This window comes from Podarcis erhardii (assembly GCF_964252035.2).
Source record: "Podarcis erhardii genome assembly, chromosome: 3".
Classification (NCBI taxonomy): Eukaryota; Metazoa; Chordata; class Lepidosauria; order Squamata; family Lacertidae; genus Podarcis; species Podarcis erhardii.
In genome coordinates, this window is record NC_138507.1 from 42,881,214 (window position 1) to 42,908,362 (window position 27,149).

Consider the following 27,149-nt stretch of genomic DNA (forward strand, 5'->3'; position numbering starts at 1 on the left):
ACATTTCCCACCTCTGGTCCAGGCAATATAGAGAAGCAAGGACAGAATAACAGCTAGTCTTCAGCACTTGTATAGTTTAGAATATGCAGTGCAGGAGATCTTCTCTTTACATTTTATTGACAGGTGTGATTCCTAGAAGCTTCATTCCGTTAGCCAGAACGGAGCGAACAGCTTGGAACAAACAGAGCCTTGCCTGGAAAAATAAAAGGTGGGGAAGAGGAGGACACTAATCAATTTTTATCCATAGCTCCCTTAAACAGAATTAATTCAGTAAATCTTGCATGTTTGGTGCATGTTCAACCATAGCAGAATTACAAACTACTAAAGAATAACAACAAATGTTAAGATGCCCACTTTGCACCAACAGCTGTTTCTTCCAGAGTTTAATCCTAGTAATGCTGAAAGTCTGCTATTATCTGTTTCACAGACATATGGCTATATTTGTATCCTTGTTCCCCATGCATAATGAGAAGTAGGTTGAATGCTATTTCAGCTGAACGTTACCTACCTCTCTGCAGTGAATGTATTTTTAGGGCAGCAAATACACTACAAACCGTATGATGTGAAGTACATATGTGTGCACACACCCTGACTATGGAAATGCTGCATGGAAGACATGCTCATGCATAGTGATGAAGTCTTAATCTAAAATTACAATACATGAAGTGGTCCTAATACACCTAGCTCAGCCTTCCCCAAGCTGGTGCCTTGCAGGTGTTTTTGACTATCGCTTCTATGCACCCCAGCCAGTACAGAAGGCTAATCTAGCCAGTGATACACGGTCTATGGCACCAGGAAGAAAAAAGTGAAAATACTTGGTTCAGGACAATGGCCTCTTGATGAAATACAAGGATATCCTACATCCTGCCTCGCCTACATCAGTAAATATACCAAAGGCAATGTGCTTTTATGTTTCACAAATAAAGGTGGACAGAAGGCTCTGGTGGGTGCTGTCAAGTTGAAGACAGATGAAGGGGAGAATTGACCACATACATTGGAGCAGTTTATTTTCAGCACAGTTGCAAGAAATCTACCTGGTAGGTTAAATCTGCTCCAAGTTTGTGATTAATTAATTTGCCCCGAGTAACAGTGCAAACCCTATTATGTGTCCACTCACGTCTTTTGAGTACAATGGGACGTACTGCCAGCAGTCGTGTGTAGTATTGCAGCCTAAACGGATTTATTTAGACTGCAACCTTATTTGGGAGTAAGTCCTACTGAGCTCACTGAAGCTTCTCAGTAGGTATATAATTTTGCGCTTTAAGCCTGCAGCTGTATTTTCAGTTGATTAAGCAGCCGGAGCTTATTTTAAAAGGTAAACTCAAACATTAGTGCCACACGTTTTTTGTCTTAACGCTGTTTTGATTTGGTGCACTACCTTGGTGTGCTGCCAAAATAGGGAATAAAAACAAGCAGAAAATAGTCTTTTCCAACAAGGATTGGTAGAGTTTATTAACTCGCTAACCCCGTTTGTATCATCTCAAAAGGAAAAACAAAACCACACCAAACCAAACCGCTTTTCACTCTGCCTCTGTTTAGAACAGTTCACATATCTATAGTATTGGTAGTATTTTGAGTGGCACTATAAGGGGGGAAGTGGGTAGATTTATTGTCTCTGGCTACAAAAAGCCTGAGAAAGCTGAAGTCTAACCAAAATGGGAAAGATTCTCCACGCTAAGGAGAAGGCTTAAAGAAACACGTGGCAATTGCAGAAAACGGCTTATTTAAGCAATGTATCTCCTCACCCCTACAATTATTAGTATGGGGCAGGGAAACATTTTAAACTAAACCAAAAAAATTATGTACCGTATTTTTTGCTCTATAAGACGCACTTTTCCCTTCCTAAAAAGGGAAAGTGTGTGTGTGTGTGTGTGTGTGTCTTATGGAGCGAATGCAGGCGGGAGGCTCTGCTCAGTGCTCCCTTTAAAGAGCCACGTGGAGCGTGACACGGCCTGTCAGTCCCTTCCCCCTCCTCGGGGAAAAGCCCCCAAGAGCTACAAACACACTCCGTGCGCTCTTTAAAGGGAGCGCGGCTCTTGGGGGAGCCTTCCTCCTGCTGCCCAGGAGAGGCTGCGCTGCGATCTTGCTTGCTGTCCTGGCTTATGGGATAGCCGCGTGCAGCCTCTTCCTTCCGAGCAGGGGGAGCCTTCATTCCCTTCATATCCCATAAGCCAAGACAGCAAGAGGCTATCCCAGAAGCCAGATCCCTCTTGCTGTTCTGGCTTCTGGGATTCAGAATATTTTTTTCCTTGTTTTCCTCCTCCTAAAACTAGGTGCATCTTATGGTCTGGTGCGTCTTATAGAGCGAAAAATATAGTGCTTATTTGATATATACCCCATCCTTCAACAGACTGCCAGAATGTATTTCTTTGTAACACATCTCACGAGTAACGCATTCTATTCAAATAGCATCTCTTTTACTTTACCTCTGCTAGTTCTGGAACACTGCCTTTCACAGGTAGCATTTTGTGAGCCACAGCTGCTAAGTGACTGAAACAGAAACAGAGATATGAAACAAACTCTTTAAAAGTGGCAACCCTCAGTACGCATCTAAACTTACTGGCATTTGCTAGGGATGTGCAGTGAACCCAAGATTTGCACTGCATCTAGTGTTTTTAAACAACCCAATCTGTTTGGATCAGCTGTGTGTTGTTCTGATTCAATTCCATTTTAGGGGCCCAAATCTGATCCGTTGGATATGAAACTCTGTTTTATCCACCTCCCCATTCACTCTCATGGGGAAATCAATAAACTGCTATAACTTTATTTACTCCTCACATGTAAGTGAATGACATTTGCAAGCAAATGACCCCTCAGAGTGGATTAAACCTACCAAATGGATCAGGCATCATGGAAATTAATGCATTTCCATGCAGGGAACCTTTGATGTTACTTTTTAAAAAAAGTTTGAAACTTTTTCATTCTCTGCCAGAATTGGATGCAAATTTCAAACCTAGTTGCTCCTACTTGAGAGGGATGAAGCCTGCCAAATTTCCAAGAGAGAGATAAAGCAGTTCTCCTGTAAAGGTGGAAGTAACCATTTTGGAGTGGAAAAATAGACATCACAATCCCTTCTTTCTTTCTTTTTGCGGAGGAAGCAATTAGTTTGAAAACTGGGTGCATGAGGAAGGTCCCGTGGGTAAGAAACTTGTCAGAGTTCAAACAAACAGATCCAGTGGCTATTCTGCTAGGTGATCTGACTTTTGCAAGCCACCCCAATTTGCCTAACTCTGGCACTTGCATGCTGCTCTCGTAGCCCAAACTCAAGAGAAAACGACCTAGGTATTTACTTCAACATCCCTCCCTCAAATCACGGTGGTTGGAGTCCACTGTGAAAATAATCTACTCTGTTTTAAAAGCTAGACCTGTCCATTCGAGCTCTGGGCATTTCCCCAGTCAGGTTGGTTTCTGTTTCTCTGAAAATAAAAGGGGTTGCGGGTGGGGGAAGGGATGAGCGTTTCATTAATGAATGCGAAAACGAAAGCAACAAAGTTGCTCGGAAGGTTGGGCACTCCCTGCTCCATCACAATAGGCCTTGTCAAGTGTGTGATCCAACTTGGTGATGTGAAAGAGTACGCCCAATCACCCCTATTTACCTTGCCATGCAGCTTTGTTACCAATGAAATTTACTTAAGAGCAGCTTGAGTTCTATAACACAAGGGTTACCAACAGAGAAACCACCACAGTTTGGATCCTTCTGCCAATAGAACAGTCATTTTCTGACCTATTAAGATGAGCATTACGTGAGAAGCGACTCCTCCCAAACCGGAAGAGTTTCTTCTGTTTGACAAGGTTTTCCTCAATACCTTTTTATAGCCCACTGGAATTTGATAATTTACTCACTATGTTTCATACTGTAATACGGAGGGAGAAGGAAGAACCTGTGGCTTCCCAGAAGTTGCCTGACTCCTAAACTCACATAAGTTCCAGGCAGCGTGGCTAATAGCCAGAGATGTTGGGAGTCCAGAAACATCTGGAAGGCCACAGGTTCCTCAGCCCTGATTTAACGCCATCCCCAAGGCACTGCAATCCTTCACTGGAAGAACTATTGCCTTGCCACACTTGCACAGGAATGCACTCAAATAATACCACAAATACATTTTTATTTTATTTTTTAAATTATACTTGTGGATCTCTGAATCCACAAGGAATAATCAGCAGGCTTGGAAAAATCTTTGCCCTTGTTTTTAAAGGAGGGAAACCTTTGCTGAAGTAAAAACAAAAACAAACCCACAACTTTAGGGGGCACAAAACCGGGGTGGGAGACCTCAACACAGCCACCATTGACTGAACATGCTCAGCGGCCATAAGATACTTTTGCAGGGAGTGAATATGAAAACCAGACCGTGCATTCTGGGAAATGGAAGGACACCACCACACATTTGTTTGCAGATCCCACAGTTAAAGTTATTACTGATACAATGGCACGAAACAGTCACTAATGCATAGCTCTAGCCCTCCTGCAGAAGTTGTACTTGAAGAGCCTGCTAATACTTGTGCAATATATTGAAGATGCTTCTGCAGAGTCTTCCCCTCACCCCCATAAAAGCAAATAAGCTTGAAATGTCATGTACATTTCAGTTCTATTGACATTATGCACTGTTGGCCTCAGTCACTGGAGTGAAATCAGCTCATGAGGTGCCTTGGGCCAAAATGTCTTTATCAGACTCAGATGATGGACTTAACAGACCATTAAAAGTAACTGGTTTTTCTAGTTGAGGCAGATTCAAGTTCTATGAATTTGCACAGGGTTTCCTGGACAGTGTGCCAGAAAGACAGGGGTGGCTCATTAAGGGTGGGACATGAAATAACACTTGACAGAAGGCACATTTCAAAGTTTTCAAGCCTGATTCACAGAATGCATTCTCTTCTGAGGCTTATTATTATTATTATTATTATTATTATTATTAATGGAAATGCAGTATTAACATGTGAAACAATGCTCAAATGTTCAATCTAAAGAAGTTCATTCTTCAGTGAACCACAAGTTTAGGTTCTAGGTATAGATTTGGCTCTAAATAAAGCCTAAACTTCCTCAAGTTTGGAATGAGGGTCTGTGAATCTAATTATATCAAACTACTCCTTATCAAGCCTGATTTTTTAATTTTTTTAAGTAGGCTGAATTCTTGTCAAAGGGTAAGACGTTTCTCTCACCCACTCACCTACCTTAGTTTAAGGAGATAGGCAACAATATGCTTGGGCTGGAGATCTTGAGAAGACTTGTAAAGAATCTCATCATACCTGAAGAGAAATAAATAGAATAGCTGACACATACTTCAGAATCTGATCATAGCTAGGGTACGCCCAGGTCACATCTATATTCCCATACTTATTCTCATTTAACACTAATGGAACACATGTGATTTTCTAAGCAATGTAGGTATATTAAAGGATGAGGTAGCCTGTGCCTGGAGTCTCACAATCTAATAGACATGATGCGCAGCCTGAGCAGTATGGTATAGTATAGTATAGTATAGTATAGTATAGTATAGTATAGTATAGTATAGTATAGTATAGTATAGTATAGTATAGTATAGTATAGTATAGTATAGTATAGTATTAGTACCTTGGGTTACATACGCTTCAGATTACATATGCTTCAGGTTACACATTCCACTAACCCAGAAATAGTGAAAACAAAACAAATTCCTTCCAGTAGCACCTTAAAGACCAACTAAGTCAGTTCTTAGTATGAGCTTTCGTGTGCATGCACACGAAAGCTCATACCAAGAACTGACTTAGTTGGTCTTTAAGGTGCTACTGGAAGGAATTTGTTTTGTTTTGACTATGGCAGACCAACACGGCTACCTATCTGTAACCAGAAATAGTGCTTCAGGTTAAGAACTTTGCTTCAGGATAAGGACAGAAATCGGGCTCCGGTGGCACCAGGAGGCCCCATTAGCTAAAGTGGTGCTTCAGGTTAAGAACAGTTTCAGGTTAAGAACTGACCTCCGGAACAAATTAAGTACTTAACCCGAGGTACCACTGTATAGTATAGTATAGTATAGTATAGTATAGTATAGTATAGTATGGTATGGTATGGTATGGTATGGTATGGTATGGTATGGTATGGTATGGTATTAGTATAGTATAGGTCCTTCTATCATCTTCCTATATTGGCCACCAAGCTATATCCCCCTGAGTTGGAGAGCGGTGTCTCTCTGAGGCCAATTTGCCTCTTTTTGATGTTATTTATGAATTGCCTCTCCAGTCAAAAATGCCTGAGGTTATATAAAATTTAAAAATATCTCCAAAACTTACCGTATTTTGCGCCCCATAGGACGCACTTTCCCCCTCCAAAAATGAAGGGGAAATCTGGGTGCGTCCTATGGGGCGAATGCAGGCTTTCGCTGAAGCTTGGAGAGCGAGAGGGGTCGGTGCGCACCGACTCCTCTCGCTCTCCAGGCTTCAGGAAGACATCCACAGCCTAGGCAGCCCTGCAGGAGGTCCCGCAGGCCTGTCTAGGCTGCGGATAGCAGCCTGCTTCCCGGAGCGTCGGGCGCCCTGAAAGCAGAGCGCCCGGCGCTTCGGGAACACATCCGCAGCCTAGGCAGCCCTGTGGGAGTTCTCTGCAGGGCTCCCCACGCTGCGGATAGCAGCCTGCCGCCCGGCGCGTCAGGTGCCCTGAAGCAGAGCGCCCTGCGCGCCGGACAGACATCCGCAGCATGGGGAGCCCTGCAGGAGTTCCCCACAGGGCTCCCCACACTGCGGATAGCAGCCTGCCGCCTGAGGCAGACATCGGCCAGCCCCACAAGCTTGGGGGACAGCAGGGAGGCGCAGCGCCGTTCCTCGACCTGGTTCGGTTTCCCCGACCTGCTTTGGGGGGGGAAATAAAGGGAAAAATTTTTTCCTTTATTTCCCCCCCAAAAAACTAGGTGCGTCCTATGGGACGGAGTGTCCTATGGGACGAAAAATACGGTAGTTTGCAGTCACGGCAAATCACAAGTTAATCATAAGTCATCAAGGAAACCATGTCTTGTTTCTCACAGAAAAAAGTATGTTTTGTTTTCCAGCTGTTGGGTTTACACAAAACAGAAGGCCTTAATTAAACTAAAGTTTATATGCCAACAATAATTACTTCCGATTATGGCAGTAAAGAAATCATAGTTAAGATGCTGGGCAGGGTTCACACATAACAATAAGCTTTGGTTTAATAAAACAATGGAGCCATTGTATCTAATGGGACTTCAGATCTCAATTAAGCAAGCAACTAAGTGAACAAGCAAGCAGCTATATTCTGAATACCTGAGAAGGTGCTGAATTAGCGAAATAGCTTGTGGATCTTGTAGGCATGCAGCGTTTATGCGAGATGCCTGATTGACTGCTCCACACATCTCTTCTAAACTGGGTGGAGAAAAAGACAACAGAAATATTAAACATCTAAAACGTCTACACAATTTTACTGAATGGAAAAGAGCCACATTGCCTTTCATGAATATTTTCATTGCATTCAATGGAACAGTTTTGCTAAAACCGAACAAAAAGCACTTGAGGAGATTGGGAATCCTAAATCCCAAGATTAAGAAACAGTGGCTGGGATCTAAAGAGTTGTTTTAGTTGTGGCCAAGGCTTTGGGTTGACCCCCTGAGGTTTTCTTGGAACAACAGACCCTGACCCAGACTCTGGCCATTTTCAACTGCACCTCTTACCTGTGCAGTCTGGCGTGTGTGTACTGCAGAAAAACACCAGTATCACCTCGGCTCTGAAGAATACGATCCCAGTTGAACTGATAATCAGATAATAGGAGGCCCCTGAAGTCCTGAAATGGTAAGTTATTCAAGCATCTTGTAAACCTGGACAGCATCACTTTACATTTTCTCATGAAAGGATGACAGCATCAACAGACCTGAATGATAAACGCTGCGAGCCCAATCCTCTCAGCTGTCTCAAGAGGGTTGTCCAGTTCTTTGGTTGCTAAGTAGATAACAAAAGGTGAGGTGGGGAGAGTGCCAATGGCTGCATTTCAATGTCACACTAAACTGTGGATTGGCGAAGCATATATGAGCGTTCTCCTGGGCTTGCAGATTCCTTGCGAACTCCCTTATGCTCCTCCTGCTTAAGTAGCAGAAGGAGTTCACAAGTTTTCACATCTGTTTTTGGTTAACCGCAGGTCACTGTGCCATCTGAACTGGGACATTGGTCAATGCCTATAGGGAATTTTAACAAGTCAGCTTAGAAACCAAGGTTTGAAGTTGTCTTGTTTGAAACTAATTGTAGCTAATATTAAGCACCATTTGTTGGACTTGGAAGACACAACAAAAATGCTAAGGCCAGGCAGGCATTTCCATTTGCACAAGCATTGCGTTAATAAGAGAGACTGATCAGCTAACTTTTTGCAGAAGCACTTTGTTCTATCACCATGGAGCGAACTTCGTCCAAAACATCGTCAAGGAAAACCACTTCTCCTTTCCGTGTCCTCATTCCTTGAACTCTTCCAAAGGGCACATGCTGGCACCTGCAGGAAGACAGGGGACCAGAAACTTCAGTTGTTTTACTTTACCACCTTAAAGGGGAAAAAGTGGCATTTTCCAAAGTGCATAAACTAAAAATGTTATTCCTTCTGAACAGAGATAATGTCAGCGCATTTTGGGATTCACAACTGTGCCCAGAAAGAAATTACTTTGTAGTTCTTAATATCTAGACTCATGTACAAACATGAGGTGGAGGAGAAGGGAGATCATTCTTTCTGGCAAACATAAATGCTTGCACTGACTGAGCAATCAGAAGAACTCAACACAGAATTCCTCCAATAGCGTATCTTCAAAGCCTTAGTATGCCATGAAGGCGCGTACAGTGGTGCCTCGCAAGACGAAATTAATTCGTTCCACAAGTTTTTTCTTCTTGCGAGTTTTTCGTCTTGCGAAGCACGGTTTCCCATAGGAATGCATTGAAAATCAATTAATGCGTTCCTAGGGAGACCGCCTTCAGACCAGGTCCGGGGACAGTCTGTCCCCGGACCTCTTCTGAAGGCTGGCGGGGGGGGGGGAGGACTTTTCTCCCCACCGCCAGCCTTCAGAACAGCCTTCTGAAGGCTGGCGGTGGGAAGAAAAGCCCTTCTCCCGCCGCCAGCCTTCAGAAGAGTTCCTGCAGGGCTGCCTAGGCTGCGGATAGCAGCCTGCTGCCTGGTGCGAGGGACGCTCTGAAGCAGAGCGCCCCTCGCGCAGGGCAGACATTCGCAGCTTGGGGAGCCCTGCAGGACTTCCCTGCAGGGCTCTCCAAGCTGCGGATAGCAGCCTGCTGCCCCGTGCGAGGGGCGCTCTGCAGACATCTGCAGCTTGGGGAGCCCTGCAGGACTTCCCCGCAGGGCTCTCCAAGCTGCGGATAGCAGCCTGCTGCCCCGCGTGAGGGGCGCTCTTAAGCAGAGCGCCCCTCGCGCGGGGCAGACATTCAAAGCTTGGGGAGCCCTGCGGGGAACTCTTTTGAAGGCTGGAGGCGGGAGGGCTTTTCTTCCCACCACCAGCCTTCAGAAAAGCCTTCTGAATGTTGGCGGTGGGGAGGAAGACCTTCCTCCCACCGCAAGTCTTCAAGACAGGTCCGGGAACAGAGGAGAAGCGCTGCGTGCCTTCCCCTCTGTTCCCGGACCTGTCCTGAAGGCTTGCGGCGGGAGGAGGGCTTTCCTCCCCACCGCCAACATTCAGAATGCTGTTCTGAATGTTGGGGGTGGGGAGGAAAAACCCTCCTCCCACCGCAAGCCCCGGGAAGAGAGGAGAAGCTGCGCGCCTTCCCCTCTGTTCCCGGACCTGTCCTGAAGGCTTGCGGTGGGAGGTCCGGGAACAGAGGAGAAGGCGCAGTGCTTCTCCTCTCTTCCCGGGGCTTGCAGTGGGAGGAGGGTTTTTCCTCCCCACCCCCAACATTCAGAACAGCATTCTGAATGTTGGCGGTGGGGAGGAAAGCCCTCCTCCCGCCGCAAGCCTTCAGGACAGGTCCGGGAACAGAGGGGAAGGCGCGCAGCTTCTCCTCTGTTCCCGGGGCTTGCGGTGGGAGGAGGGTTCCCCGCTGTCCCCGGAGATTTCCCTATGGGCTTTCGTCTTGCGAAGCAAGCCCATAGGGAAATTCGTCTTGCGAAGCCGCTAAAAAATCGGAAAACCCTTTCGTCTTGCGGGTTTTTCATTTAGCGAGGCATTCGTCTTGCGGGGCACCACTGTATATGTGTGTGTGTGTGTGTGTGTGTGTGTGTGTGTGTATATATATATATATATATATATATATATATATATATATATATAAAAATAAAACGGTTGCCATATATTTAAAAAATCGAAAATCTGGATAGATAAGTTGTTGAGCTTTTACTAGCGACATGGACTACCATATGTCCAGTTTTCCCTGGGCATTTCAGCAATTTCTGCCTGGACGCTGCTTAAGGGGGTTGAATATAGGACGTATGGCAACCCTGCTATAGATATAGATAGGCAAGTACACATTTACCTTTCTGCCCATTGGTAACCCATTAATTTTAGTATCTGGAAGACCTGTTGAAAATGAGGGATCTGGCTTTTATCTGTCTTGGAGAAGGGGAAAAAAGAAAGAATCATTAAATGTACATTCAAACAGACATACAAGTGAAAATGTTCATATCCAAGGTGGGACAAATAATGGAGATGAAGTGAGGATGAAACTTGTGTATCTGAGAACATGATCTTCTAACATAAACTTTGGAAAAGCAGTCAGGTATGTGAGATCAAACTCGACCGAAAGATTCAGTCTTGGGACCACCACCCATTTCCCAAAAAGTGTCAGAAAAACTCCACCCTCACAACTTTGAAAGCTTTCACCTTTTTATTTGTTCAGGCCACAGGTTGTGCCAGAGATTCTGGGCTATAGCCAATGGCGTCCCTCCAGCAGAAGCTTCCATCCCTGCCCCGCAAGCCAATCTCACCCCAGCACTATATCTACTTTCATTTTATCTTTCCTTTTGCTGTTGCCAAAGTCAGTGGGGTTTGAGGGCCGAATCAGAATTATGTGTTTGACGGGCTGGGGAGCTAGCCAGCCCTGCTGTACACCCACCAGTCTGAAGGACAGCCAGACTTACCACATATATCATAGTGTCAGGATTCAATTTTTCCACTCTGTCTATAGCAGCAGCAAGATCTCTGGAAAAGAAACACAAATACAGTCGTACCTCGATAATCGAACGGAATCCATTTGACTTCCAAAACTTTCGGAAACCAAAGCGCGGCTTCTGATTGGCTTCTGGAAGCCGCAGAAGCCCCGTCAGATGTTCAGCTTCCAAAAATAGTTCGCAAACGGGAACACTCACTTCTGGGTTTGCGGCATTTGGGAGCCACAATGTTCGAGAACTAAGCTGTTTGAAAACCAAGGTATGACTATAAGACCAAACGAAACTTTCCAAAATTAAACAAACTTTAACTTACTCATTGTTAATCCTTTTGCGATTATGATTTGCCACTGGTCAATATTTTGTCATGTCCGTCTAACAGAGGATGAGGCTGGCTGCAACTCTATACTGAGAAGCATCTCACCAGGTAGGCTGGAGTCCCATTTAACTCAACAGATCTTACTTTGGAGTGGATACGTATAGGACTGCTCTGTAATAGCATCAGAATGCTGGGCCATTTCTATGGCAGCACCTAGGCTATAGAACTCCTTCATTTTTTTATTTCACAGAGTTTTTAGTGTGGGTGACAGTTCTGGGTGTGGTTTTTTGCCAAATTCTTTTATGCTTTTGTTTTTATTGTATTAAAGTTACTGCTAAACAATCAGGCAAAAAGAGTAACACTTGCCTCGTTAAGTAGAGCGAGGTTCCATCACTCCGCATCACAGCAGAACGGTCCTCCTTTTCCGATAGGTAAACCACTCCTGTTCCTTCTCTAGAAAAATGGAGAAACAGAAAACAATGAAGCAACCGTATGCGATACACAGATGAAAAGTCATAATCTCACAGCACACTTCTAACCATAGTGTACTCAAAAGTAAGGCCTCTTTAATTCAACGAGGCTTCCTCCTAAGTGCATGGGTTAGGACTGCAGCTTGTGATCACAATTCTACAATCACACTTACTTCTCAGTAATTCTCCCCCCACTATCCAGAATTAAGGTTCTTTTCAAACAAGGATGATTAGGGCAAGAGGGACTTTTCACAAAAAGGCGGCGATTACTCCCTTTCCTCAGCAACTTTACTGTACCTTCCAGCTCACTCTCACACCTCACTGATCGCCTATATGGCAAATGTCTATGCTTCTCTCTCTACAAACCAGGCCAGATCCTGTACACCCCACACAAGAGAAGTATGGAGGGTGGTCACATGAGAACGGGCCTTTTCTATGGAATGCTATTCCCAGGGAGATATGCTTGGTGCACTTGGTGTCAGTTTTTAAGCGCCAGGATGAGACTTTTCTGTTTACTCAGGTCTTCAATTAATTAATACTGCCCTCTGTGGTGGTACTGATCTTTAGGACTTTGTTCTCATTAATTCATTGTTAGATGAGCATTTTATGCCTTTTGTATTGTTGGCTTAAAAAAAAAAACATCTCTGGTTTTAAATTGTTTTAGAAGCTGCATTTTTGATAAGTGAGGGATAAATTAAATAAAAATAATAATGAAGCCATCACGTTTACATTACCTTCACCCTCCCCATTCTCACCTGCCTGCAGACTGCCAACCCTAACAACCTAGAGCAAACTTTTCACTTTGTTATGAATATCAGTATCAATTCAATACATGGTCCTTCCCTGCACAAAGCATGGGTAGGGAAACTGAGGCCAGGGGCCAAATGCAGCCTTCTACACCTCTCCATCTGGCCCTCAAAACTCTCCCTAGGCAACATCCCTCTCTGGCCCTGTTTTGCTAACTGCTTGTGCCTGGCTAGAATGTGCACTTGAACCATGATAACACCTTTTGCTTGTCTGGATGGAGGACACAGGGGGGTGTGTGAATGGGTGTAGAAATCAGCTTACTGTACAAAGGTAAAATTTACATTAGTTGTTCTGCCCCAAAAACCCAAAGTTCAGATAAGCAGGACAGCTGAGGATGGCAGATGGTTCAAAAGCTGTAAACAGAAGAACCTGTTCGTACTGAGTTTTCTTAAGGAGTCCTTTCGCGTCCAGCATCTTTAAGACTTCTTGGCTTTTCTCCTGGTAGAATGATTCTCCAGAATATTCATCAAAGCACACTCCCAGGCGCTGAATGGCCCCACCAGGACAAAAGGAAAACAGTGTTACCATGAGACAAAGATGACCTTAATTTCTGTACATGCATCATTCGGAATCAAGGTGGCAAACTGAACTTTTGAAACCATACTGATTTTGTGTGCTTCTTAGAATTCCCAAGCAATGCCAGATGTGAGGCTGCTAGTGATATATAAATACTGAAAAATACTGAAAAAATGGACCTGAGTTAGCACCTTGTACATCCGGGCATAGTCGTCAATGCTAATGTCTCTAAAATGTTGCCACAATGACACGGCTTGTTCTTCACGTGCCTCCAATCTTCTAAAGAAGTCTTGCGCCAGCTTTTTAATGTTTTCCTCCTCTTCTGATGCTTTATTGGCCTGTACATAAACCTAAAGGAAACGAGTGAAAAATATGGGTCAGTATTAACTCAGAGAACTCTCTCCAACTAGGAAAGGGACATAAGGCAGTGGTGAAGCACAGCTTTGTACTGAGATGGTCCCAAGTTCAATCCCTGATGATCATGACTTGGTGCCAATGATCTCAGGAAGCAGGGAAATATATCTGGCATGAGACCTTGGAGAATTGCCATGTTAAAGGAATGAATGGTTTGAGTCAGTATAAAGGAAGCTTCAAGATAAAACAGAGTCTGAATTGTCCAACAAGGTTATCTAAAACACTGTCAAATAAACAGTACCACTATTAAAAAGCTATCAGATGCTTGTAGCATTCATTCCACACAGGTGCTCAGTTAAAAGAGGGCATGTCTGTGCTAGAGATATGTTAATAGTCATTCCATCTTTCCAGAAACCCTAGTTATGTATGCCTCCAGAGGAATGGTGGTATAAAATTAAATAAACGTAATGTGAAAATAAACAGTATTTTAAGGCTCAATTACTTTTTTATAAATAAAATACTTATATACTGCAATTTCACTTAAAAATAAGCAGTGTGCAACACGCAAACATACACAATTTAAAAACCACATTTCATCTTCATTTTGGAGCATGCACTCTGATTAACCTCACTCTTTCAGAGTCAAGCTCTTTCAGACTATTTAACTGTGGATTAACGTACCTCAAAAAGATGCTGCAAAGGATTAGATTTTAGCTTTTCTTCAGAGCCAAACTGCTGGAAGCCAGCTCCCAACAAACCTGTGTTATTGTAGCCAATACAGTATTTGTTAACAAAATAACTGCATGAACTGCAAATTAATGACACAGTATTTTTTGACTACTTTTCTGCAATAGAATCTTACCAACCTGTTAAGCAAATATCAAGGGCAGAATAGCCAAGAGCATAGTGGTAGCCAACACCTGTGTTGCACCTCACAATAAATCCCTATGTCACACTGATGGTGGGAGGCCAGGTCACAGCGCTCCTCCTCACCAACTACCTCCGTACTATACCAGAGATCCTCAGGCTTAGAGTTCGAATACAGTCGTACCTTGGAAGTCGAACGGAATCTCTTCCAGAAGTTCATTCGACTTCCAAAATGTTTGGAAACCAAAGCGCGGCTTCTGATTGGCTGCAGCCAAGTGGAAGCCCCGCCGGACATTTGGCTTCCAAAAATAGTTTGCAAACCAGAACACTCACTTCTGGGTTTGCGGAGTACAGGAGTCAAAATGTTCAAGAATTAAGCTGTTTGAAAACTAAGGTACGAATGTATAACCTTCCAGGACTCTCCTTCAGGCTCCTAGAGCTCTCTCCCAAGGCCACATCCCTCACTGCTCCTGCTCTAAAACCTCCTTTCAGGTGTGTTTTGTTTGTTTGCTTTGTGTTTGCTAAGATGGAACATGTCCCTGGACTGCTCCAAGGCCTTTTTCCTGCCTGACTAGAGGTTGGAGGTTTCTGAATGTAAAATTCTCCGAATACAGCCTATTGTGTCAAGTGAAGCGCAATGTTCATGGCTCCACTGACTTTTGCCTCTGGCTCCCACCAAGACTGGCATGTACCTGCCCACTCCCGCAAAGGTCGCCCACAAAGGAATGCAACACTTGAACTGAAAAGGGTTCCCCACTCCTGCACTATTCATATCCTGAATGAGAAAAGGGGGGAGAATTACTTACCAAACTGCATGCCCCAATCTCCAAGGTAATTTACTCTTGTAACATGATGTCCCGTTGCTTCTTTGATATTTGCTATGAAATTTCCTGAAAACAGAACGTGACAATTATTGATCCCAGTGGCACACTTCATCCCCAAACACTCAGTTATATGTAACCCACTCTCTGCTTTTCTCCGTGACAGCCAACAAATATAATGACTCTATAAGGACAGTTTCCTGCTGGATCTCTAAACAATCTGAATGTGCTTTTCCAGAAACACTATTTCTTCTACACATTTAATTCAATGTTAAAGAGCCTATGTTTGCATTGTGGTCCATTTATCCCAGAAACACAGTAACTTGATGCCTCTAACTGTGTAAATGTTATTACTCCCATGTTACATATAGGTAAAAAAGGCACAAGGAGGTTAAACTTGGAAGGCAATGAGCATAATAGCTGAAAGAGAATCCCAAGCATGCCATCCTTGTGCAACAACGGTTTCTCATTAAACATGGAATCTCAGTGTGATCCCACTAGACTCTATCCAGAGTTGCAATTCTTCCCTAGCTGCATTCAAAAGGTGGTCATGTATCCGTATCTCAAAGTTGTGACCCACCTGTTACTGCATCCTCTGTGAATTTGTCTCCTCCCCTCTGTATTGCGTACGGGACCCAAAGCTGGGAAAAGTCATTCCCCACATGATACAGAAATTCTCTCTGGTCTATGTCACAAGTTTTTTTTAGGATAAATGTCTTAACTTGTGTATCTGTGTGTATCTGAAGAAGTGTGCATGCACACGAAAGCTCATACCAAGAACTGACTTAGTTGGTCTTTAAGGTGCTACTGGAAGGAATTTGTTTTGTTTTGTCTTAACTTGTTTTGTTAAGTGCCTGTCTCAATCCTGACTTGACTGACTTTTCCTATGGCTGACCTTTGATTTTGCTATTGCAGAGACTCAAATTCCTTATGAACGCCTACATTACAAAGGGAGAGAACCACATAGTGCAACATCAGGATTATTGATTAATTGATTGCCTATTACCTGTCTCAAGGCAATTCATAAGCAGACCATTAAAAGAGCTAAGAAGTGCTTACAATTATACCCACCCACCCACCCCGAAGATAGGTTTAAACAAAATTAACACCCAAGTCATATAAGCCAGAGCAGTGTTGGGAGCCTATTATGGTGCCAAAGGCAAACCATCCATACTGTGACACCACAAGGTGGGGTGGGGTGGGGTGGAAACACCCACGGCAAGCAGGCCGGTCATATGAGCATAAAAGACAGAGCATCAGCTATCTTACCTATTATTGTAGAGCGCAAATGACCCACGTGAAACTTCTTTGCAATGTTGGGTGAACTGCAAGAAACAACAACAGTTACCATTTGAAATTTATTTTCCCCCTTGTCCGTAAAAGGCATACGTGTAGACACACATGCTCAGTCCTCACAGCACCATCTCCCAAACAAAATAGTTTCTATGTTTACCCCACACAATGAAAAATGAAAATACAACTGGAATGGTAATTTCCAAAAAACAACCTATTAAAGTAAAAGCAAAGCCACAGAGTGGGATTCTGGGAGAAAACCCCATTCCAAAATGCACTGGCAGCTTTTTTGTTACTCGAGAACTAAATGTACTTTAGCAGTTCCCTTTGTACAAGAAGACTTCTATGGCGCGACAAAACTTCCCCTTCCTCTCCTGCCACCTGCAGCTCCCCACACAGCCTCAAAATGTGCTCCAGAGAGTTGGGGGACCCGCAAGAGCATATTTTAGAGGCACACAAAGGGAGGAGAGGAAGAATTCTCACTGTGTAAGTAGAAAACTGATAGCACAGCAATGGCTACAACCCATTACCTTCAGAGATTTATATGCTAATCCATAGCTCATTCATATACTCTTCATGTGCGTATTCTTTCATATATTTCACTAAATGGGAAAATGTTAGTGTCATAGCTGAGTTGAGAGGAAGGGAGGATGTAGCAGGTATGCTACAAGAGAGTATTTAATATGTTTGAAAACCTGTAAGCATGGAAGAACACAATCCCTTAATAGAATTTGAACTATCAGCTGTCATTTTTGATGCGGTAAGACCACCAAACTACCAGTCTACATAGATCAAGCTAGATATTTCCCAGGCCACAGTGGGACACAAACCAGAGCAGTCACTTTGGAGAAAGGAGCAAGAAGATGACTAAAAACACTGAGTCAAGCATCATAGTGCATGTAAACGAAAGAAGCAAACAAAACCAGACTCAGTCCAGTCAATCTATGTTGATCCATAGCCAAATATATTTGTGTAACCAGACTGCAGACTCCCAAGGCATTTTAGAAATATGCTTCAAAATAACTGAAGCTGTAATCTGCATTGAGTAAACATGTACATGATTGTGCCTATGAACTCACCTAAACTCAATCAGGATTTTTCTTTTTGACAATCCTGAGAAAAGTTCACTCTTTATCCCATACTTGGAGCCATCCTCAAACACTTGCTGCAACACTGTCTTAGAAGGCAAAATATGTATACAAAGAAAGGCATTCATCAATAAGAATTTCAGAAACAGGTTGATATCCCTTTCACAAAAAAGCAATCAGTTCCACCTGAAAGTAAACTTCAAGCATGTTCCAGTTACAGATAGGTAGCCGTGTTGGTCTGCCATGGTCAAAACAAAATAAAAAAATTCCTTCCAGTAGCACCTTAAAGACCAACTGAGTTAGTTCTAAGTATGAGCTTTCGTGTGCATGCACACTTCTTCAGATACACTGAAACAGAAGTCACCGGACCTTTCTATATAGTGAGAAGGTGGGGAGGGGTATTACTCAGAAGGGTGGTGGGAATGGGTGATTGGCAGATAGCTGCGATGAGCCTGTTGACGACTCTTAACGACTGCAATAGGTCTAACAGGAAAAAGCAAGGGGTGAGAAGGTGAAAAATGGCTTTGTCATGTATAATGAGATAAGAATCCAATGTCTTTATTCAAACCAGGTCTCTCCATAGTTTTAAGTTTGGTGATAAGTTGCAATTCAGCAGCTTCTCTTTCCAGTCTATTCCTGAAATTCCTTTGTAATAGAACAGCTACTTTGAGATCTTGTATAGAATGTCCTGGGAGATTGAAGTGTTCTCCTACTGGTTTTTCTGTCTTGTGGTTCCTGATGTCGGATTTATGTCCATTTATTCTTTGGCGTAAGGTCTGGCCTGTTTGTCCAATATAGAGAGCTGAAGGACACTGTTGGCATTTTAAAATGCCAACAGTGTCCTTCAGCTCTCTATATTGGACAAACAGGCCAGACCTTACGCCAAAGAATAAATGGACATAAATCCGACATCAGGAACCACAAGACAGAAAAACCAGTAGGAGAACACTTCAATCTCCCAGGACATTCTATACAAGATCTCAAAGTAGCTGTTCTATTACAAAGGAATTTCAGGAATAGACTGGAAAGAGAAGCTGCTGAATTGCAACTTATCACCAAACTTAAAACTATGGAGAGACCTGGTTTGAATAAAGACATTGGATTCTTATCTCATTATACATGACAAAGCCATTTTTCACCTTCTCACCCCTTGCTTTTTCCTGTTAGACCTATTGCAGTCGTTAAGAGTCGTCAACAGGCTCATCGCAGCTATCTGCCAATCACCCATTCCCACCACCCTTCTGAGTAATACCCCTCCCCACCTTCTCACTATATAGAAAGGTCCGGTGACTTCTGTTTCAGTGTATCTGAAGAAGTGTGCATGCACACGAAAGCTCATACCTAGAACTAACTCAGTTGGTCTTTAAGGTGCTACTGGAAGGAATTTTTTCAAGCATGTTAAAACTATAAACCATCAAGCGCACATCTCCCACTCACAGGTCTAACCTCAACAGCAGCTAACTTCAGAACTTCAACTCACCACTTGACACTAGTATTGTCAAACTGTCCTTTTCCTGCCATTTGTCTCCCCTCATGTATCGTCTTCTTGGCTTGTAAGCCCGAGGTTTGCGTCAATTTAGTAGGATTGATGTGAGGTGCTTTGGAAGACAATACTTGTCTGAAAATGGGATCCAGGCCCAATTGCTGCACCGACCCCAGGCTGGGAAAGTGTCGTCCTGCCCCTGGCCAGCAGTCTCAACAGGGCTGTGCATGTGGCTGAGACTCTGCTGTTCTGTAAAGCTCTGCTGGGCAGTAGCCAAGTTAAGATCACACGCTTACCTTGGAACTCGATGGGCCTTCCTTTCAAGCAGACACATACAGGATTGCACAATAAAAGGAGCGGTTGTTTCTCACTTGAGAAGTGTTTCACCGAGTGTGTGATCCGCTACCCAAAGAACTGCTGATTCTCAGAATTTTACCACACCCCTATCTATACTAAAGCTTTGCTTTGAAATCAAGCCTGCTCATTTTAAGAGGCCAGAGCTCCAGCAGCTTTGAATCTCCAAGCATCTGTGACACCACACAATGTTATCAAATATCTGTGGTGGGCTTGGAAGATTGGCAGCAGCCAGAGCTTACTTCAGATTATGCCTTGCGGCTTAGTTTCCTGTGCCCTCCCTTGGTGAACTGGGAAAGGCAGTTTGTTTTGCAGCTCATTTCAGTGCTTCAGGCATTAAACACCTCGTTCAAATGAATGTTAACTAAATTTCTGTTTCCCCAGCTTTTAGCTTAGTAAAATGAAAACCAAATGGACTGTTGTGGTTTTAAGTTTGCTGTGTTAGTTGTATGCTTCACTCCCCCTCCCCTCCTGATTTTATTGTATTTCAGTTGTTTTTATTTTTTTTACCTGCCTTGGAACAAACATTTGTGTAAATAAAGACTGTAACCGTCAACGTACAAGGTATTAAGCCCCACTGAAAATAATAATAAAAATTTACATTTATATCCCAACTTTCCTCAAGGCGGTATACATAGTTCTCCTCCTCATTTTATCCTCACAACAACCTTGTGAAGTAGGCTAGGCTGAAGGTACAGTGATTGACCCAAAATTACCTAGTGAGTTTCATGGCTGAGTGGGGATTAGAATTCTAGTCTCCCAGGTCTTAGATCAACACTAACTGCTACACCACACTGGCTCTCATAATGGGACTTACTTCTAAGAATACATGTATATGTTTACAATCTAAATGCTCTAGAGTAGTATCCACACTGGAACCATAAGCCTTGATTTAGATTCCCCCCCCCCCATAGCATTTTCCAATAGCATTTTCACTGCTTATATATATTGGGTCTTACCTTTGCTAATAATTCTCGATTTATTGTGAAGTTTACTGTTCCTTCACCTGCGCTGATTTCACTCACCACTGGATCACATTTTAACTAAAATGAAAACACATTGACAACAGTGGATTACACAATCAATGAGTGGCACCAGTGACGCTGTTTTATTATCAGTATTATCCCATACATATATTTTGACTATGTTATCTTTCACTGCTGCTGAATGATGAGAATAGCATGTCCTTCGTGACCAAGGATTAAGGCTTTCTGGGAAATGATCTATAATGAACTGAAAAAGGTATTTAAATATACCTTTCTTAAGAAACCAGAGGCCTTTCTTCTGGGCATGGTCGGCCAATTGGTGTTAAAGAAAGACAGAACTTTTTTTATGTATGCAACAGCAGCTGGAAGACGCAAGATCTACCCACTCTGGAAGAATGGCAGATGAAGGTGATAGACTATATGGGACTGGCAGAAATGACCGGCAGAATCCGAGACCAGGGAAAAGAGACGGTGGAGGAAGATTGGAAGAAATTCAAAGACTATCTGCAGAAGTATTATAAAATTAATGGACATTAGTGTGATGTTGGATAAAAATTAAGTGGTTACCAGCTGTAACGTAGAGGTTGAACAATAAGATATGATAAGTTATAACAAGTTATAGTAAGGATTTGCTGAACTAAGAATCTGAACGGGAATACAAAAGGGGGAGGTGAGAGGAGGTCTGGGAAATAAGTTAATGGAAATGAGTAATGGAAATTATATTTGTTTTAATTGTTCTTTTTTGTTTTTGTATTCTTGTGTTTTTATTTTTTGTGTGTGTATGTTTATTTTCTGTATTAATTGGAAACTCTAATAAATATCATTTAAAAAAAGAGAATAGCATGTCCTTTACACAATTAACAATGTGAACACTACCAGCAGATAGTGCTTTTTAGCACCCTTTACATGTCATTTGCTAATGAGCCTTACAATTAAAAGTTTAGACTTCCAACCTGACATAGAATTTGTATAAGTTGTTTAAGCTATACGTTTAAACATGTAACTAACACACACAGTTAGCAGCTTAGGGCCCCACAGTTAACACACACAGTACAAGAGTGTTCAGGAGTAGAGCATTAGTAAAGCGACTGCTTTCCAGATTACAATTTTATATAAAAATTGGTGATCGTAAAACCTTTGTAGAGCGTTGTCCAGAAGACAGTCACTGATGTTAACATGGAACAGGCAGACATAATCTGAGGTGCATAAGTTGTGGGGTTGCAGTATCCAACACCTGATCATTTGCAACCTACAAAGGTGAAGGCAAGCAACCATTTTCCTGCCCACTCCCCATATGCGCAGTAGAGGCGCAAGGAGGAAAAGAGAACATAGGAATCAGCCTTTAGGCCAGAGGTTTCCAACCTTTTTGAGTCCATGGCTCCCTTGACCAACTACATTCTTTCTGCGGCACCCCAGTGGGGTTCATGAGCCCTGTTATGTCACCCCTTGCCTGCAGAGCTGGCAGCCTCTCACCCTATTTCGAACACCCTACTTTGTGGAGTGTTCCCTCAGCCTCCTCTCCTCTCTTCCCTCCTTGGGAGTCCTCCAGGTAGCCACTGCTGCTACCGCCTCTACCCCAAAGAGAGGTGCCTCCTCACACTGCCCCACAGCCACCTGGGACTTGTCTGTCCAGACTCCATTCCCAACAGCAAGGACTGGATGACTGGACTCCCTCGCCCGCTTACTCCAAGGCCACCTCAGCTTCTGGAAACCAGCACCTCCTGACCAGCCCCAGAGGTACCATTCGCCTGGGGAGCTTAGAGCCAGAGCTGCTGCAACAAACAGCCGTGTAAGCCTTTGGGAGGCAGAGAAGTGAGAGGGCATCAAAGGAGGGCGGGGGTCAAGGAAAGAAGGATGAATGCCAGTGTTGCCTGCAGCACTCCTGACCATCATTCAAGGCACCCCAGGGTGCCACGGCACACTGGTTGAAAACCACTTCTTTAGGCTATATCAGGGACGGACAACCTCTGGGTCTGTTTAACCGTTATGTCTATGCTATATAAATAGTCCCAGTCTCTACCTTCCATGCATTCACATACCTATGATTTATTTATTTTGGTTTTATGTCTGCTTTTATTCATCCGTGATCTATAGCTGTATATGGACTATGTATATTGTCATTAGATCCTGTTTTGATAATACTATATCATACAGGATTTTGTATAGCCTTCTGTGGGGAAATTAATACAAATTGCTATTATTTTTTTTTAAAGAAAACCTTTGGCCCACCAGATGGTTGGACTCCACCTCCCATCAGCCACAGTCTGTATGGTGAGGAATGATGGATGTTGTTATGTAGCAACATTTGAAGGACCACAAGCTTCCCACCCTGGGGCTATGCTGCCCTGTTTTTAATTGAATAAACACATTACATACCTTCTTTGCCAGCTTCTGGGCTTCAAGCTGAATATCTGACTTTGAGTAATTGCTGGAGCTAGCATCCAGCACAGAACTCACAGAGAGTTGGAAATCACACACCTGCCTAGGGGATGAATAAAAAGAAGCAAGAAATTAAGGGGGGAAGCTTTTATTTTATTACTGCATTCTGGCATAAAGACCTTTATTTATTTGCACACTTTACAATACAATTACCAAACACAGGGAGTGGTCTTCCAAGACAAATACACGTACAGATGTTAGGCATTGTATGCTATCATCCACATGGTATCCAAGCAAACTTGGAAAACCTTTTACATTACAGATTCAGCTCACATCTACAAGGTATACATTAATCTAAATTGTTAAGATAATTTCTCCACAGTGGCTGCTGCAACTGTGATGAAAGGGAGAATACTGTGCTAGTGTTAATAAATGATAAAATTGAGACCATGCAGAGTCAAACCCGTCTTCGTCATTTCTCTTATCACCCTTCATATCAAAATAGCTAATGTTTATTTGCACTGGATTTCTTTTGAACACTAAAAGAATTATAACAATTCTATTAAAAAATTCCTAAATTATAATCAATGGCTAACTGAAATATTAGCAGCATCCTGACTTTCAGTCATCATCTTGTCTTACCATGGCAAAGAGATTTTAAGAAATTAAAATAATTAGAATATAAATTAGAAATAACTCTACCCTTTTCTTGACACTGGAACAGCATATATTGACTTAATCAAGTTTTCTGGCGGCGTCTCCAGAATATGTGAAAGCTAGATTGAAAACAGATGATCCATATTAGTTAGGACAAAGTCAAGGCGCACGACTTCTGAGACCAACAGTGTCCCGCCCTCCAACTTGTCCATCTTTCACCAGTGTGTGTGGGGGGGGGGGGAGTTAGCGAGCTATCTCTGCAATGAAGCTTATGCAACCGCTGCATTCTTCCATCCCAGCAATCTTTCCAGGAACATCGTAGAAAGGAGGAACCAAGAACCAAGGCGAGGAGCCGGGGCAGGGCGAAAGCCGACACCTTGGCTGCAGAATGAAGGGGGAGTGGTACCTGAGCAGCGATGCTCCTCCGAAATCGACACGCCGCCATGGCGCGCCCTCCACCCCCTGCCGTGGACGCGGCTCTTGGGAGGAGGAGGAGCCACTCGGCTCCCGCCGCCAATCGGATTGTACCACTTTCTGTCCGGGAGGGCAGGCGCGAAAGATTCGTACCCGGCCCCTCCCTTCCTTCCTCTCTCTGGCCCGGCTATGGCGGAGTGAGCGAGTCACATGACTGGGAGGGACACAAAATAGACCGGCTCGTACCATTCTCAGAGAGAGGGGGGAAAGGAAGAATACAAATCAGGCCCCGGAAGCGGCGGGAAAGGAGGCTCGAGTCCCGTTGGTGGAGTTTGGCCGCTGCGTGTTGAGCGGACTGGAGCCGCAGCTATGAGCACGTGCTCAGTCTCCAAGGTGAGTCAGGAGGGGGAGGGTGCGCCGCCCCGCCCGCCTTCCGCTTCAAAGAAGACCCCCCCCACCCGCGTGCGCCTGGCTATCGCGTCGCCACGCGGAGGGTTTGCTGAGCCCCGTCGACGGCAACGGCAGCCGCGCGTGGTTCGCCGCCCGTTCCTCGGAGCATGCGCGTAAAGGACCCCTGAAGCCTTATCCTCGCGCTTTGCCAGTCCATACGTCGCGGTTGTAACGCCTCAGAAGGGGCTGGACTGCCAGGGTGGTTGCCAGAGACGCTTCTTCCCCTTTCCTGCTCAGTTGTAATGAAGAAAGAGAAGCGCAGGAGATTCTGAGCCTCTTTTGACCCCCAAAATGTGGAAGGAGAAAACCAGGAGGAGGGACAGAAATTCCTCTCCCTCTGGAGCCTTATCCAGAAATATGGCTGTTGTAAAAAGTGCACACATTGCGCATGCTCGAATACGCCCAGCAGGTGGAATATTTGAAAGGTGCAGCTTTTTCTCATCAGGAGATGCAGTGAAGGGATGGGAATTTCCACCTGTTGACTGCCTGACAGGCCTACATCAAGTATTTATTATACTTATTAATTATAAATTTATATCCTGCCCTTCCCCTGATGATCACTTGGTGGTTTACAATATAAAAGCACAAAAATGCATAACATAGTAGCAAGCAAAAATAATAAACACCCCCCAGCTTAGATTGTTTAATTAGCCAATTAAAAGAAGCAGATCCTCTCCATGGTGGGGGTGAGGAAAGATGGCAAGCCAGTTCTCAGAATAGACTATGCCTGCTCTAGCAAAACCAACTACTTGATAGCCAAGTGCTGGCATGGACTCCTGTCTGAATCGTCCCCACCTTTTTATGTTTTTCATAAATTTACCCTGGTAAGGGTTAGCACTTACCACTTCACTCTGCATATGGATGCAAAGAAGTTTGGCTTGGATAAAGGGAGGGGGGAAAAAGATCAGGATAAATGTGATTTTCCACATACAAACTGGTGTACTTCAAAAATTAACCTATCATTTGAAGCCAGGATTGTTGTTAAACATGATCTGTACCCAAGGTTTGTCCTATGGTTACAGGCTATGGTTAAGGAGGAGAAACCTTAACCATGAACCTAGGTTCAGATGACATGTTAAATCAAACCTTGACTTTGCTGCTATGCCATGCTGAGTTAAAAGGATAGGGAGGAGCACAGCAATGTGAGCTCTTATCTGATAGCCAGGAAGTTTGGCCAATGCTGATAACCCATAGTTTATCATGATGTGCAAACCAAGCCGTTATATTTTTCCTGCCAATCTGGAGTTATGGTAAAATATTCAGTAGTTTTAGTCTTCCTTCCTTCCTTGTTACTCTTTAGGGCTGCTTTGTGTTCAAGCCAGATTCTAAGAAGGCGAAGGCATCTTCAGCAGGTTAGTACACAATATGTGTTATGAAACTCCACTTCCTAACAGTAAATTCAGACGGAATTTATATAACAATGCCATCTTTATTTTCCCATCTGTTCTGGACATCCTTTGTAGTAGATATAACATTTCCTCCAGTATCTAAAAAATCAAGGTCTTGAGGGATTCTTTTTTAAAGGATCAGGTCATACTGTAAATTCCAGATTTAAAATTCTGCACTTGACATTTTCATTGTTTCCAGTGCTGGTATAATATTGAATAACAGCCACTCTCCTAGCTTTACGCTGTGAATTTATTGACTGCTATGAAGGTCCTTTGTATTTTTAAAGGCAAGGATAGTAGGACAGTATGTCTATCTGTTTTCAAGGTAAGTAAAAGTGAAATAGTGTTCTTTTGAGTATATGAGGGTGCTTCTTAGATGTCATTTTGCTCCTTCCTTGTTCAGTTCAATCAACTGCAACTCAGCCTTTGACCTTCCTCTCTTGTCTGACCATGGTCAAGTCAATTGTTCATCTTCATAAACTTGAAATGAGCCTTGGGCTCATGGATGGGTGTTGAAGGATTTTTAGCCAACATATGTATGGTCTCATCCTAGGCAAGTCATTTTCTGTGAGTCTCAGTTCCCCATCTGTAAATGGAAATAATACAGTGGCTATGCCTCAGGAGCAAAGACAAGCATACAAGGATAGATGTGGAGCAGCAGTGAAAAGGTGAATTCTGTGCTAGGAAGCATTAGGAAAGGAATTGAAAATAAAATAGCCAATATCATAATGCCAATATTCAAATCTATGGTGCAGCTACACTTGGACTGTATGTATTTTTAACTAGGGAAAATCTTTTTAAAATGGAGTCGTTGCTAAAATAATCCAAAGGATTATCGCCATTCTTGTATTGATTATTTTTACCTTACCCATATTCTGCTAGATTAGATTTTTTAAAATTGCCCTCCATCATTGGGAACAATACCTGGAAATAAAAAGCAACATATTTCAAGTTGAGTGCTTTTCTATAGCATGCATTGAATAATATGCAAGGAAACCAGTTCTGCATATGTCTTCCATGTATATTGTTCTCTTTACTGTTTGCCATGAACATATTTTGCAGGGAGGGATAGGGTTTACTGAATATATTATTTATTTTTCTTCAAAATTTAAGCTACCCTTCTTCATTAAGTTTACAAAAAATACAACAAAAATGATCAAACTAAAATATATTTAAAATATAAAGCCATTCCATTTAAAATGATATATTATCAACGGATCACTAAACTACAGCAGCAAAGAACCCAATTATACTGACCACAGATATCTCAACCTCAGAGACTTATTGACCAGTTCATGAAGCTTGGGCTCAATTTGGCTCTTCACCATTGGGCAACTGACAAGAACCACCTTGTCTTTGGAAAAATTGTTGTGTGAATCTATCCTCTGTAGAGGGCTTATTCAAGTAAATATGATACAACATTGCTCAAGATTTTTTATGGGCA

The 27,149-nt window shown here is 43.2% G+C and overlaps 2 protein-coding genes across 7 annotated transcripts in view; one reads left to right on the forward strand and one right to left on the reverse strand.

Moving 5' to 3' along the window:
- Window positions 1-94: 94 nt before the first annotated feature.
- Window positions 95-24,024, reverse strand: RARS2 (arginyl-tRNA synthetase 2, mitochondrial). The gene is made up of 20 exons (XM_081857582.1): window positions 23,860-24,024; window positions 23,499-23,572; window positions 22,794-22,899; window positions 20,391-20,474; window positions 17,586-17,683; window positions 16,483-16,538; window positions 15,199-15,282; window positions 14,207-14,283; window positions 13,363-13,521; window positions 13,035-13,141; window positions 11,745-11,831; window positions 11,033-11,093; window positions 10,429-10,505; window positions 8,331-8,455; window positions 7,847-7,914; window positions 7,650-7,759; window positions 7,246-7,344; window positions 5,167-5,241; window positions 2,427-2,490; window positions 95-193 (listed from the first exon to the last, which is right to left on the reverse strand). The coding sequence occupies exons 1-20, from the start codon at window positions 23,896-23,898 to the stop codon at window positions 107-109; spliced, it is 1,737 nt and encodes a 578-aa protein (XP_081713708.1). The 5' UTR covers window positions 23,899-24,024; the 3' UTR covers window positions 95-106.
- A 90-nt stretch (window positions 24,025-24,114) lies between these two features.
- ORC3 (origin recognition complex subunit 3) overlaps window positions 24,115-27,149 on the forward strand; it is a 43,908-nt gene continuing 40,873 nt past the window's right edge. For 2 of the 6 annotated variants that reach the window (XM_081857014.1, XM_081857017.1), the window contains exons 1-2: window positions 24,115-24,260; window positions 25,618-25,669. In XM_081857014.1, the coding sequence (XP_081713140.1) occupies window positions 24,237-24,260; window positions 25,618-25,669 (76 nt within the window). In that variant the 5' untranslated portion in view covers window positions 24,115-24,236. Of the gene's footprint in view, window positions 24,261-24,460; window positions 24,822-25,617; window positions 25,670-27,149 lie in introns of those variants that run through there. The other 4 variants (XR_014155149.1, XM_081857013.1, XM_081857015.1 and 1 more) reach the window with 3 other exon arrangements.

Bases quoted from the DNA above. Each gene is read 5' to 3' on its own strand.
- RARS2 (XM_081857582.1), bottom strand. From the start codon at position 23,898: ATGGCGGCGTGTCGATTTCGGAGGAGCATCGCTGCTCAG. The intron at 20,475-22,793 runs GTATGTAATGTG...TTTTCATTTTAG, and splicing joins CCCAGAAGCTGGCAAAGAAG to TTAAAATGTGATCCAGTGGT. The intron at 13,142-13,362 runs GTGCTAACTCAG...GGGGCCATTCAG, and splicing joins ACTATGCCCGGATGTACAAG to CGCCTGGGAGTGTGCTTTGA.